The 14,580-nt window shown below is 42.4% G+C and overlaps 1 protein-coding gene across 1 annotated transcript in view; it reads right to left on the bottom strand.

The window, feature by feature from the left end:
• Positions 1 to 222: 222 nt before the first annotated feature.
• Positions 223 to 14,580, bottom strand: part of KCMF1 (potassium channel modulatory factor 1) — a 76,609-nt gene continuing 62,251 nt past the window's right edge. Inside the window, exons 4-7 of the mRNA XM_045079087.1 lie at positions 9,829 to 9,930; positions 6,947 to 7,121; positions 3,948 to 4,230; positions 223 to 846 (exon numbers count right to left, since the gene is read on the bottom strand). Of these exons, the coding sequence (XP_044935022.1) occupies positions 585 to 846; positions 3,948 to 4,230; positions 6,947 to 7,121; positions 9,829 to 9,930 (822 nt within the window). The 3' untranslated portion in view covers positions 223 to 584. The remainder of the gene's footprint in view (positions 847 to 3,947; positions 4,231 to 6,946; positions 7,122 to 9,828; positions 9,931 to 14,580) is intronic.

The raw sequence follows: 14,580 nt of genomic DNA, 5'->3' as shown, positions 1-14,580 counted from the left end.
AGAGCTGGCTTTGTGCGTAGGAGGCACACAAGAAAGGTGACTCGGGCGGACATTATTCAAAAGCTACTTCGCCGTGTAACTCTTCTGCTGCGTAACCATTGAATAATGCTCAGGAAAGCTTTGGGCTTTTTATGTTTGTTTAAGTTTTACTCCTTGTATTTAATTTTTTAAATAACAAGGTCACTAAAACTCATGCACGCTGCAAAAAACCTCATGCAGTAGTTAAGGTAAACCATCCAAGCAGTTTTTATTCATTAATATTCATAAATACACACAGCAGCTTCATTAGAGATTTCAATTTTCCTCTTCAGTTTGAATGTGGAGTATTAGGAGAGCCTTTTGCATGTCAAGGTACAGGAAGCAGAGATCACCCCTGCACTGCTACCTACATTTACCTGCTAGAAGTAAAAATTAGTTAAGTGGAAATGATTATCATATATATTTTCTCTCTTCCTTTGAATGTACACAATGTAACAAGAGTGACAGACCTGAAATTACAATCACCAAACAAACCCAAGATAGTTGTTGTCCACTTTCATTGGCAAATACAGCACAGAGGACATTGTCTGCGAATTGGGATGTCATCAAAGAGGAGGTGGTGGAGGCTCATTTCCTTTATTACTCTCTTTTAAATTTAGGTTTTCTAAAGCAACATCTAAAGGCATAATATCTACACAGCCCATAGCACCAAAATCTGCCATCTCCCCCCGTTCATCCTCGTCGGAGGACGAGCTCTCTTCACGCACTAAAGTGGACAGAAGGAGCTCTTGGACAAACAGGCTGCGGTCTGCGCGCTCACTTTCCATGGACTGGCGCTCTGTTTCTGACATTTTAGGATCGTTCAACCTGCAGGAGTTAAAAAGAAAAGATCTTATTGGTAAAGTGGCAAAGAATGATGGCAGGGTCAATTTCGACGATTTCTGATCCCGTGCAAGCTTTACAGGTGGCCAAACTCTGAAACCTACTGTTGGAATGCCTGACTTTAAGCTGTCACCTTCATTATGCTGCGATACTGTCACCCTTTGGATCCAAAAAAACTATCCCCCCGGGGCACCTGGGTGGCTCAGTTGGCTGAGCGACTGCCTTCAGCTTGGGTTGTGATCCCGCAGTCCCAGGATTGAGTCCCACATCAGGCTCCCTGCTCTGCAGGGAGTCTGCTTATCCCTCTGACCTCTCTTCTCTCATGCTCTCATTCTCTCTCCCAAATAATTAAAATCTTTAAAGAAAAAAAAAAGAAAAGAAAAGAAAAGAAAAGAAACTATCTCCCCACCAGGAGCTCCAAGGCAATATGAACAGGAACAGTCCCTGGTCAAAGGGGCCAAAGATAAGGCCTGGGCTCTACATACATCATGTAATGGCTATGTAACCAGAGACCAGGCTTTTTCTCTGGAAACGCTGCAGCCTGGAAGCTCTCTTGCCTTGAAGATTCATAATGCATGTTAATATATTTAAAGTTCTGGGACGCCTGGGTGGCTCAGTTGGTTAAGCAGCTGCCTTCGGCTCAGGTCATGATCCCGGCGTTCTGGGATCGAGTCCCACATCGGGCTCCTTGCTCAGCGGGGAGCCTGCTTCTCCCTCTGCCTGCCATTCTGTCTGCCTGTGCTCGCTCTCTCCCCTTCTCTCTCTCTGATAAATAAATAAAATCTTTAAAAAAAAAAAAATATATATTTAAAGTTCTGAGAAGTTCAACAATAAATAAACTACTTCTGTTACTTAGTTTTGCCCAAAATTCTTCATCAGGGAAAAAACTGAACATAAGGGGCACCTGTGTGGTTAAGACTCTGCCTTCAGCTCAGGTCATGGTCCCAGGGACCTGGGAACGAGCCCCACATTGGGCCTCTTTGCTTGCTTCCCCCCACCAACCCTCTGCCTGCATTTCTGCCTACTTGTAATCTCTGTCAAATAAATAAATAAAATCTTAAAAAAAAAAAAACAACCAAAAACTGAACATAAATAATTATATATGTTCCTCAGAATAACATATCAAGTCCCAGAAGACATTTTTGGGAAATATTGCCTAAAATAGATCATGTGAGTCATGATCAAATGATACAATGAAAGAATGGGAAAGTAGTCTGCAGACTGCAAGGTACTGTACAATGTCCTGTACCAGATGACTGAGAGGACTCTTTAAGAAGGTACAACCAGAGTCCAAGGAAGGAAACCCAAAGGCTACCCATCCCATCCCCTGGGAGTGGGGTGTCTGGTGCAGCGTAACTAGAGAGAGAAAAATCCCAAATCAAGTCCACTGAGTTTGGGGCTTAAAAAAAAAAAAAAAGAATAGGTCAAGGGTGGGAAGATGTCTTTTCTGAAGACGTTCACTCCATCCACAGCTCTGTGAACTATCAGTGGATACACATAGTTAGGTCTGCTGTCTGTGGGCAGTATCTGGCTCTGGCAAGTTGGTAGGTGCTTACAGGTAAGGTTACATAGTAGCAGGGTGGCTCTGTGATTTAAGCTGAAGCAACACTTTTGGTCATAACTCAGCATAGTTACTGACTGTGCAGACATAACCCAAAGGTATATTCCCCCACTTGACACTTCCTCCTTAGATCTGTAACAATGATCATAATGGGAACCATTAACTGGGCCTTTATTATATGTCAGATACTGAGACAGACCATACATACATTGAAATTTTGTTTCATCCTCAAAATGTTCCTCCTTCTCAAGAGGCCGAACTCAGGGGCTACTGATGATAAAACTTAGGTTAAGAGAAGTTAAGTGACTTGCCTAAGGTCCAAACTAGTGAGTGGCAAACTGGGGCTCCATACAGAGGTCTGCAAACACTTTTTATTCTGCATCCACAACAGATTACTTACAACTATGCATATGTGCCATTGCACTAACAGAGATGTGAAAAGGTATAACATAAAATAAATACACAGAGAAATAATACTGTCTTCTGCTGTCTGTCTGGAGATAACTGATACATTACACGAATTTTCTCCTTCACTTCATAGTTTATACTTTATATTCTTCTCTGCTCCATTAAAGACCCAGATAGGTCCAAGTTCATTACCTGTTGAGCCTAAGTCTACTCATCACCGCTTCTTCTAAAATAAAATCCTTTATATTCTTAAAAGTGACATAAAATGACAACAGAAAGGAACGTATTTGGTGACTAATGGTAGTTTTCAGAAGGTAACTGTTCGATCCAGTAAAACCATCTACTGTGTGTACTATTTTTTACACCATGGTGAAGCGTTTTTTAAAACCCACTTTTGTTTGTGGCAACTATAAGAATTTAAATCCTGCTTTTTTGGAAATTCTCAGAAAAAAACTACTATGTTATGAAATCCTCTTTTGTACCTTTTAATATTTCACAGCTAAAATGGGCAATTAAAAAAAAAGCATGGTTAATTATGACAATAAATGGACCTAATATGCCCCCAAAACATAATGATATGGTGTTTTGGTTTTCAGTTTTTTCCTAGGTTTCAGTTTTATAGGCAACATGGGGGGAAAAATTCACATTCAATAATAATTTATTATTGGAACAAGACCACAAACATTCCCACTTTCTCTAAAATAATCATTATTTTTCATATTCTTGGGGAAATCTGAATATGCAGTTTCAATCAGATTTGGGAGTTTTAAGGGTCTGATCAAAGGCCAAATCTCCAAGAACATATGTAAGGCCCGAAAGATAAAAGATCACTGCATGGGGCGCCTGTGTGGCTCAGTGGGTTAAAGCCTCTGCCTTTGGCTCAGGTCAGATCCCAGTGTCCTGGGATCGAGTCCCACATCAGGCTGTCTGCTCCGCGGAAAGCCTGCTTCCTCCTCTCTCTCTCTGCCTGCCTCTCTACCTACTTGTGATCTCTGTCTGTCAAATAAATAAATAAAATCTTTAAAAAAAAAAAAAAAGATAAAAGATCACTGCAGACTGTGTAGTGCTTAATGAAACATTAACTTCTCAAATGAAGCTGTACTGACAAATGAAATACCTTGTTAAAAGAAACTGGGAATTCTGGATAGTTTGCTGACTGCTTTCTGTGTTAGCCGTGTTGGTTGTTGCCGTGGATTGTGTGATTGTAGTGGTGACACTGCTCGTGTTAGTACGCCGGGTTGCGTTGCGTGCGGTCTCCAGCTGTTGCCGCGCTGCCTGGGCGTGCTGCCGTTCCAGCTGCAGCTGCATCTGCAGTTGTTGTAACTGAGAGGCGGAAGGGCCGGAAGAATTAAGCTGTCCTCCTGCAGAACGTCTCACTCCTGATAACTGAGATAAAAGCTCTGCCAATGGAAATGAAGGTGATTAATGTCTCCTTAAAATAGTGTGGAAAACAAAACACTAAAGATCACTCAGAGGAACATGGAAATGACTGTCAATAGGCAGGTATCCATGGCAACATAAAGTTTCAGCTTAGAGCTCAATACCTTTTATTTTTGCTTATTTTTTAAAGTAATCTCTATACCCCACGTGGGGCTCGACCTCACAGCCCTGAGACCAAGAGATGCATGCTCTCCCGACTGAGTGAGCCAGGCGCCCCGCAGTATCTTTCAGAACGCCTCCCAGAGGTAGGAGCTGTTGTGTATGGGGAATGCAAATACAACTAGCCCACATACAACTATTTTTGTCTTAAGTAAAACATAACAGATTGTTGCTTAATGGACTAATTTAATTACACTTCCTCTCTGTATTCAGTAAATTAAAGTGATCATCTGCCAGTGCAATTACAATATAAATCCTCTCAACACAAGCTCCCTGAAAGCAGGGATTGAGTCTACCATTTGTGATACTCCCAACCTTTGGAACAGTGCCTGACACACAGTCGGCCTCTAACATTCATGCAATGATTGAATGATGGTCAGAACTGTATCCAAGAGGCCTGGATCATTCTATCCATGCCCCTTGCACCACTCACCTCTGCCTTCTCTCGTTTCAGAGTACCAGCGTACCACTGCAGTGAGTAGCACTGGCAATGCCTAGTGAGGCGGACGGGCTCCTGACTGTACTAGCTTAGTTAGTGGCCTGCCACAATCCAGACTCTTGTTTCAATAAGGCTGTACTCATCAAGGGCAATGTGGACCTCTGCCCCTGAGTTTTCATTCTTTTTTTTTTTTTTTTTTTTAAGATTTTTATTTATTTATTTGACAGAAATCACAAGTAGACAGAGAGGCAGGCAGAGAGAGAGAGGGAAGCAGGCTCCCTCCTGAGCAGAGAGCCCGATGCGGGACTCGATCCCAGGACCCTGAGATCATGACCTGAGCCGAAGGCAGAGGCTTAACCCACTGAGCCACCCAGGCGCCCCCTGAGTTTTCATTCTAAATTGGGTGCAGGAATCGCCTTGCTTGCATGGGCACATGTGTGTGTGTGTGTGTGTTCTGGAGGGGGGAGGTTCTCCCTAGCTTACATGGGATCGATGTCTGCTGCACAGACATTCCCTCACTGGCAAATGCTCTCCATCATTACAACTCATTAACAGGCTACATCTCTGTTTTTTCTTGCTTGCTGTTGTTCTATCCCAAGGGTTCTTACATCATTCTTTCATAGAGTCCAGCACTAAAATAAACTGATTTTCACTGACAAAGAAAACTGAATGGACAGAATTTCTTTTGAATTTTGCTTCTAGAAATTAACTTTTAGAGCCTGCTACCAAGAACAGCAGGTAAATATTCCCTTTGGAAGAAGAAGTATTTTTTAAAATTCCCAAAGCTCAGTTTACAGGGCTTACCGCATGTGCAAATGCCCACAGCACATTCAGAATTCAGATTTTATATCTGTACATCTGTACATTTTTCAGAACACTTTATGAGTAAAACTGTCCCTAGCTGCCATTAGATTTACATCCACCAGTGTTTCAGGGTGTCCCGCAAGGTGCATCACAATTTCCAGATGCATATTCCACCACGTGCACCCATTTCAGTACTTGTACAGGCTTGCCAGGGTCTTACTGCCTGTCTGTCCTTCCTGTGTCTTACAGTCTCAGGCTACCGTGATTTCTGACCTTGCATTTTGACTCCCAACCCCTCTGCTCTGCTGCTGGCTTCCCAGGTTGGCCATGTATTAGACCTGATGGACTTGGCTATGAACTACATGTTCAAATGTTGTTTTTTTAAATAAGATTTTTCTAAGCTACTAACAGTATGTTCCCTAAGAATATAGTTCTCAAATCAAGGCCAAGAACAGAGAAACTCCTACTTTACTTTCTTTTATGAGAAGAGCTTAATTCTTTAGTTGTGTCAATTAGTCTTATTATCTGTGTGCTTGTGGAGGTTGAACCATGGGATTCTGGTGGTCTTTCAACTCTGAAATCTTATATCACTTTCTTGGGTTTCAACAGAGGCCACAAACAGAACCATTTCTTATTATCTTCTGCTCTATATACTTAAGGAAATGCCAGAATATTATGAACTACTTTACACTGTCTACTTTTACAGTATTTTATAATTCTAAGATTTATGGGCGCCTGGGTGACTCAGTCGTTAGTCATCTGCTTTGGCTCAGGTCATGATCCCAGGGTCCTGGGACTGAGCCCCGCATCGGGCTCCTTGTGCAGTGGGAAGCCTGCTTTTCCCTCTCCCACTCACCCTGCCTGTATTCCCTCTCTCGCTGTATCTCTTTTTGTCAAATAAATAAAATCTTAAAAAAAAAAAAAAAAAAAGCAGGGGAATTTTGCAAAGGAATACAGGGGCATAATGAGAAATTAAAAACACAAATTCCAGGGGCGCCTGGGTGGCTCAGTGGGTTAAGCAACTGCCTTCAGCTCAGGTCATGACCCCAGGGTCCTGGGATTGAGCCCCGCATTGGGCTCCCTGCCCAGTGGGGAGCCTGCTTCCCCCTCTCCCTCTGCTGCTCTGTCTGCTTACGTCTCTCGCTCTGTCAAATAAATAAATAAAATCTAAAAAACAACAACAACCACCACCACCCACAAATTCCAACAAAAACTTTTAAAGCGAGGCCCCTCCCATAAAGGCCATTTCCTTTATGAACGTGCAACTAACTTACCAGCTATAGGATCCATGGCTTCCCTATTGCTTGGAGAATATGAACTCTGAGAAGAAGAAAGTCCACCAGTAGAACTGCTAGTAAAGTGCATGTTTGATCTACGAGCACGAGGACCTCCTAATCCCCGGCCAGGGTGAAACATTCTACGTACATGTCGAACACCACTCGATTCATCATAACTCCAAAGTTAAGAAAAGAACCCAAATGTTTCACAGAAAGAAAAATAAAAAATCACTTGAGCCTTTGCTAGGTAGATATGCAGATTTCCTAAATTGTAAACATTTAAAAATAGCACATTTAATTTAGAATGCAGATGTCACAACCATATCTATGAGGGCTATTAACTCTAAAAAAAGACTCTCAAATAGAAAGCAATGAGTGAATGTGGATATACTGTATGTGTGTGTATGTTTTTGAAGGGGAAAAAGGCTTTCCAGGCAAGAAGAAATTTCTTCCTAGGCTCCAGCTATAATAACCAGATGGGGCGAAAGACACCCAGGTGAGGCGTCTCCATACCGTGACCTCAGTACTGAATTTCATATATGTTCACATGGAAATAACCAGAATTAAGAGGCGTCAATTTTAATACCTGAGGAGAGTTGTGCTAATCAGATCTCAGTTATCATCTATAATGAGAAAAGAACAGTAGGAATAATTTAAATTAAGGAGTAAAAGACTCCTTTTGGTTACTAGTTTTAATCTGTCCTCACTGCTGCAAAACAGATAATTAGAGCTGATTTTCTTGCAGAAGTGGACATCGAGTAATACCACAGTTCCCAACAAGTCCCACTGCCAGCAGCCTCCTGCCCCCCAGTCTTCTGCAGATGACTCAAACTAAAGAACGTCCCGAAGAGCACACAGCCGCCCAAACTCATGAAGACAATCTTGTGTTTCCATGCTGGCAGACGTGTGGGAAAAGACAGTTCTCATCATAAGACTTTTCTTTCAAAGCAGCACACAGAACATCTGTATCGTGCAGAGTAACGTTCTACTGGCTTCCCAGTCTTCAGCTGATGATTGTGGAGTCACTGAGGGACAGGCTGAGCGGCTCCAGGAAGCCCTCAGGGGCCACGGGAATGCGCACTGTCTTACCATGGTATTCAGGACCATGCTCACGTTCTAAAAAAGTGATGTCATGATCACTGTATTTTGTCCTTTAAAAGCATCAAGGTGTAAAAAGTACACTTTAGGAAGAGTTCCATCAGAACAGTCGAAAAGAAAAAAGCTCTGGTGCTTATGAGGCTTGAAGAGAAGCTGCGCCTTCACGACAAATAAAGTCACCCCACAGCAGCACTTGAAGTACCTGAAAAATCAGTATATTTCCAGGATAACTGCAATGTCAACATTCTGTTTTCCAGAACCTCATGGTAATACTCATTAGGAATCTAAAGTGTAATATATGCCTCCTCTTATTCTTATATTTTGCATAATTTAATCTCTTGATAACCACAGATTCTTGTAAAAATTGCACAAAAATGAATGTAGGTGATGTGAGACATTCTACTGAATGGAAACCAATTTCACTAGAAGCCCCTGAACTTGCTGAAAAAGCTCAGGATTAAAAAAAAAGTTCAGGATAACAGCTTATTTGCCTAGCTTCTTCATGAAGATAGAGTGAAACAGCAATCAAGCATAACCCTCCGGGTATTGTTATAAGGTTCTTTTATGTAAAATGTGAAGTGAAGTGACTCAAAGACTTAAGTATTCTTGGCCCATCTGGGTTTTCTTATTCTCTTAAAAAAAAAAACCAAAAAACAAAACCACCACCACCAAACCACACACTTTCTTCATTATGCTTTCAGTGCTCTCGGCACTTAGGAGAGAGGAAAAGTGGTTTCCTCTGTTCAGTGCGTACTAGCCCCTTGATTGGCTCAGGTCTGGCTGACATTCTAATTTCTTAGGCTGGTTCCATGTCTTTATCTTTCCATTAGTTTTCCCATCTTCCCCTAACTCTAAGGGACCATACTTCCAATTAGAAAATTAGGAACTGGGGGGACAGGATGGGGGCTGTGGAATGAGAAAACCATTAAACCAGTTTCTTCCTCAATAGGACTAAGGTTGAATTATGATTGCTGGGAGGCAATCAAAGGAAATCAGAATAAAGTCTGGCAAAGAGAAAAGTAGTGATTAGCTTTTGAACTGTTTCAAACTGCAATGAACACTGAAACCTTTACATGAAAACAGATCCCTAAGTTAATAGATAATAACCAAAGAAAAATAATTCAGAACTTGAAACAAGAAGCACAGAATGTACAATCTTAATTACTCTGGTAGGCCATTCATCTCTTGGATTACAGGGAACATCACCAGCAACGGCTGAGATAGATTTGCAAAGCGGAAGCAGGAAGGAAAGTGGGAAAGGACTTTGGAGCTGGTCGTGACCTTATGCTGTCCTACTCGGAGACTGGGTGGGGAATGGTGGTCTCTGGAGAAGGGGACTCCAAAAGGGAAAGCAGCCACAACATGCACCCCTGCTCATCATACCGCCCGCTGGTAACAGGATAAGGCAACAGAGGACATGGAGGGGAAGCAAGTAAATTCTCTTCATATTTACTTACATTCTAATCTGGCTTAGCATTTTCCTCTTTTGTATGAAAACACCCTGCTGAAAACTTAAACCCAGTTAAATGGTCTTTAAAAAAACTGCCTGTAATGAAGTAAAGATGATGAGCAACTTTCAGTTAATAAGCACTGCTCAAGTGACAGTCACAGCACACAACAAGACAAGTAAACTGCACCTCAACACTGAGTCACTTTTAGGAAAGGTCAAATTAACATAATTCAGAGGTTACTTTTTCTCTTCAGGGATACTGTCCTTAAAAATAACCAAAACAACAAACATTACAAACAACTGTATTCCTTCTTGCCTCTTAAAAGGATATTAAGTCTCTAGGGGCTCTGTGTTCAAGCGTAAGATGAGCTGCAAAGTCGTCCGTGACATGATTGGGATCGCCTCCAGGTAATGCTGCACATATTGGACAAATCTGAAATAAAAGACAAGAAAGCAGATTTAATAGATGAATAATGATCAGACATCTTTCTGGATTAATATTTTACTAAATCTGAGTTTCAACCAGGCACAAACGCAGTAGAGACCGTGAACTCGTCAGATGCACTAGAGGCCTATGGACTACAGTCTGTCCCTGCTGGTCCTTCAACTCAAACAGACCACCTCTCAGGGTCAGAATAACAGTTCTCAACAAACAGCTCAAACATGAGCTCTGGCAAAGCCTTCTAACAGCCTGGCCAATGCATTTGCATGGTCTAGTAAAACAGTATCCATAAAAAATTTTAAGATGTTAAAAAAAAAAATTAAGATGTGCTATTTAGTGCACATTCTCATCTGACTAAGTCTGGTCTTAAATGGTAAAGACGGAGACATACGTGTCCCCAAAGTAAGCTAGATTAGAGGACCAATCTCCGAACGTGACAGCAAAGCTCTTATTAAAACACAACTACACAAACTCAAATATCAAGACAATATTTACTACTAACAAGCAAATGTGCTCTATACATTCATGAACAGGACTTCCAAGGGAAAATGGGGGTGTAACAAAAGGCCAAGGATTGGAAGACCAACTTCCCGTGAGCCTTGAAGCAAGGGACAGGACAAAGGAGGGATAAAATGGTGCATACAGAGGCAGAGCTCAGGGGAGACTTGACAGGTTGGGAATGCTGGTTTGGAAACAGCAGCTTCAAGGGAAGTGGTGAAATAAGGAGAAGAGGGGAAGGACTGAAAGACCGAGGCGCTTTCAGTGGAAAGGCCCTTTCTCTTCTAGAAATCCAAGTGGGCAGATAATGTTCTAAGAGTGGCAGCCAAGCCTTGGGTTAGGAAGAACTTTAGAGAACAGAGCCAAGAAGAACATCTGAATCAAAGGAGCACAACCAAAGGAAGCCCCAGCAAATGTACAGATTTTTAGGCTTGTGTCTCTCTAGGGACGGAAGAGCTGAGGATGGGATGTGATTCATCTTGCCAGTACATGTGTTCTGTACCTCAATTCTTCCCCCTGGAGTAAGATTCAGGCACTCACTTGAGCTTGCTGCCTGTTCATGGCAGAGGGAAGACGAGAGTAGCGCTGGAGAGGAGGAGGCGTGGGCAAGGTGAGAACTGGAAAGCCCACACTGGGATACGGAAGGGAAAACTGACCGCAAAAGCCTAAGCCAACACAAATCCCCGTCCTCTCGGGACCGGAAAGCAGGAGTCCCTGAGAGTCTGACTCTGGTTTGATCCCAGTTCCTCTTATGCCCAGTCAGCTGTCCTGATGCCATCTGCCTCAGGAGTCTGAGACATTTCCTCAAGAAAACCTAAAGATGCTCCTGAGAAATAACATTTAGGTTTAGCAGGACAGTGAGAAAGAAGTAGTGGGGGCAGGGGTATCACAAAGGAAGGTGCCTGTGGGGGAAATGAAGAGAAAAGTAGATGGACATGTGTGTGCCTTTCTTAGAAGATGCCAGAAAGGTAGTCAGGCATTCTTTCCTCTGTCAGAGAGAAAAGCAACTGTAACTGTTCATAAGTTTACCACTTCCCAACTCTATTTCCTAGGAATTTAGTTTTTATCCTGTGCTGTGACATTGCAAGGCAGTGTCTGGTACACTTATTTCTTGTGTGTTTCTGTCTTGCCTGGCTGGATAGTCAATAGTTTTTGAGAAATGCAAGACAGTGTGATTTGTTTCTTGTTTGGGAACTGTGACCACACTTACTTATAACAAAAAGACCAACAGGGGAGCACCTGGGTGGCTCAGTGGGTTAAAGCCCCTGCCTTCGGCTCAGGTCACGATCTCGGGGTCCTGGGATCGAGCCCCGCACTGGACTCTCCACTCAGTGGGGAGCCTGCTTTCTCCTCTATCTGCCTGCTCTCTGTCTACTTGTGATCTGTCTGTCAAATAAATAAAATCTTAAAAAAAAAAAAAAAAAAAAGACCAACGGGTTTGGAGTAGCAGAAACCACCACTAGTTATTTAAAAATCAAACAAATAAACCAGTTTAGATATTTTTGCAACACTTAACAGGTACTGGACTATGTACAGTTTTATTACAACCCCACAGACTGCAACTGTAAGATTTTTATCCAAAGAAAGTAATAACCATTAAGAGGAAAAGCCACATTCCTTTTAAGGTATTTCCTTTAGGCTGACCTTTGGATAAAATCTATGTACAACTTTAATTGCACAAATATCGCCATAGAAGTTTCAGTACGTTGAAGACACACACAAGTGTTCTTAGATGAGAAAAGCCTCCTTGAGGATTTGCATTCCTGGAAGGAAGATGGAATGGGAAAGTACAGACACCAAGCATACTAAGAATGCCCTTAACAGGATCGATAGTCTCCTATGAACTAGAAAAGCATAATTGAGATTAGGATGTGGAATTCTGTTTAGTTTTGTGTGTATCTTTATTTCCACATGGTGATACCTAATACCTCTGTAAGACAGGAAAATTCCACAAAAAGGATAAGCTTCTCTTAAACTCTAAAAACTCCTTATCTTAAACTCTAAAATAATGAGTTCGTCAACATTAATATTTATCATACTTCTACTGCCACATGATACAGTAACATCTATTACTTGAACAAGAAAATTCCATGTAACACATGAGCTTAACGTTTGACAACTTGCCAACATTCAGGCACACTGAATTGGCATAACTCAGTACTTCCTGAAATTGGCTGAGTATATAAATTCATCTGGAGCATTTGTTAAAAATACAGTTCCCTAGGCCCATGCCTGAAAACTGATTCTAGGAGATTTGAAAATCTATGTTTTTGACAAGGGTCCCAATTATCTTATAATTAGATCAATTTGGCAAATACAGATCGAATGTACAATGGTACTGAAAAGTAAGAAATATTTACCCTGTGGAACAAAACACGGTACGCTGCTTTACTTAATATCACCTTGCTCGGATTTTTTTTTTTTTTTAAGATTTTATTTATTTATTTGACAGAGAGATAGCACAAGTAAGCAGAGCAGCAGGCAGAGGGAGAGAGAGAAGCAAGCTCTCTGCTGAGCAGGGAGCCCAATGCGGGACTTGATCCTGGGACTCCAGGATCATGACCTGAGCTGAAGAACAGCAACTTAACCAACTGAGCCACCCAGGCGCCCCACCTTGCTCAAATTTTTAATCACAAATGTCCTTGCTATTGTTTGAGTCTTCGTCTTCTGCTTCATCTCACTACTGAAGCTCACCATCAGTCCTGCTTTTTATGTGCAGCCCTCTGGAAGCTTCCATCAATGTACTGAGATGAAATCCCATGCCAAAACCATAATGGAGTTTCCAATTTTCCACATGGCTCCAGTGCATGATTGCCAGCAAGCAACCATTGTCAGCGTGGGGAAAGATAAACTTAGGCAGGCTCTGCACTGAGGGCAGCGCCTGACGTGGGGCTCTGTCTCACAGCCCCAAGATCAAGACCTAAGCTGAAACCAGGAGTCAGATGCTTAACTGACTGAGCCACTCAGGCGCCCTGGCCAGCGTGGATCCTTAACACCAGTGGTCACCAACGTCCAGCCCACAGCCTCAGAAGCCATTATTTCATACACACCAGCTGAGTACTACATTTATAGAACATTTTTCCCTGTGACAGGTTATATCTATATAAAAAAAAAATCTAAAATCAGCATGCTTGGTTTTTGTTTTTAAACAGGAACTCCACACATTCTTCCCCATACAACCGCCAACTAGTCTGAAGCAAGTGCACATTCCCTGCAGCTTCTTTCTTGAGCTCATACACTCACGTGGAGGGCTTCTCTCTCTGGCCGCTGTGTAGCACTTCAAAAATAAAAGATGTGGTAAGCGCTTCTCCCTTTTTCCTTTTTTGGGGGGATAGGTCTCATAACAAGTTTCTTGCCTGCTCTGTTCACTGCTACAGAAAAATGCATTTAAGGGCACCCAGGTGGCTTAGCTGGTTGAGCAGCTGCCTTCGGCTCAGGTCATGATCCTGAAGTCCCAAGATCAAGTCCCGCATTGGGCTCCCTGTTCTGTGGGGAGCCTGCTTCTCCCTCTGACCGCCCCCCCCCTCAGGCTTTCTCTCTTAAATAAATAAATAAAATCCTAAATTAAAAAAAAAAAAAAGGAAAAAAGAAAAATGCATTTATTTTTTTTTTTTAAAGATTTTATTTATTTATTTGACAGGCAGAAATCACAAGTAGACGGAGAGGCAGGCAGAGAGAGAGGAGGAAGCAGGCTCCCTGCTAAGCAGAGAGCCCGATGCGGGACTCGATCCCAGGACCCTGGGATCATGACCTGAGGCGAAGGCAGCGGCTTAACCCACTGAGCCACCCAGGCGCCCCAGAAAAATGCATTTAAAAAACCGGCCTCTCTGCCCCACATACCACATGGCTTCATTTGAAGCTAGACTGCAGCACCACAGTGAGATGGGTCTCACACTAAAACCATTCAAGGTGCTGGGGAAGGGCTAGACCGGTTCTCTACCGAGAGGCTGACCGACCCACCTGGAAGCATCATCCTCCCAGACCACTTGAAACTGCCCTTGAACTCAGATTCTGGGAGACGACGCTTCTTGTTAACAGCAAACACTTTAAGAGAAGCAACTACCTTGCCAATTGGTATTTCTCGACTAAGTTTCTGGATCACAAACTTGATAAACTTATTTATTTCTTTTATCTGACTAATTT

Source organism: Mustela putorius, unplaced genomic scaffold, assembly GCF_011764305.1.
Source record: "Mustela putorius furo isolate JIRA1106 unplaced genomic scaffold, ASM1176430v1.1 tig00000281_pilon_pilon_pilon, whole genome shotgun sequence".
In the NCBI taxonomy this organism is placed as follows: Eukaryota; Metazoa; Chordata; class Mammalia; order Carnivora; family Mustelidae; genus Mustela; species Mustela putorius.
Note: the sequence above shows the minus strand (reverse complement) of the source record. Positions and strands in the feature narration are given on the sequence as shown.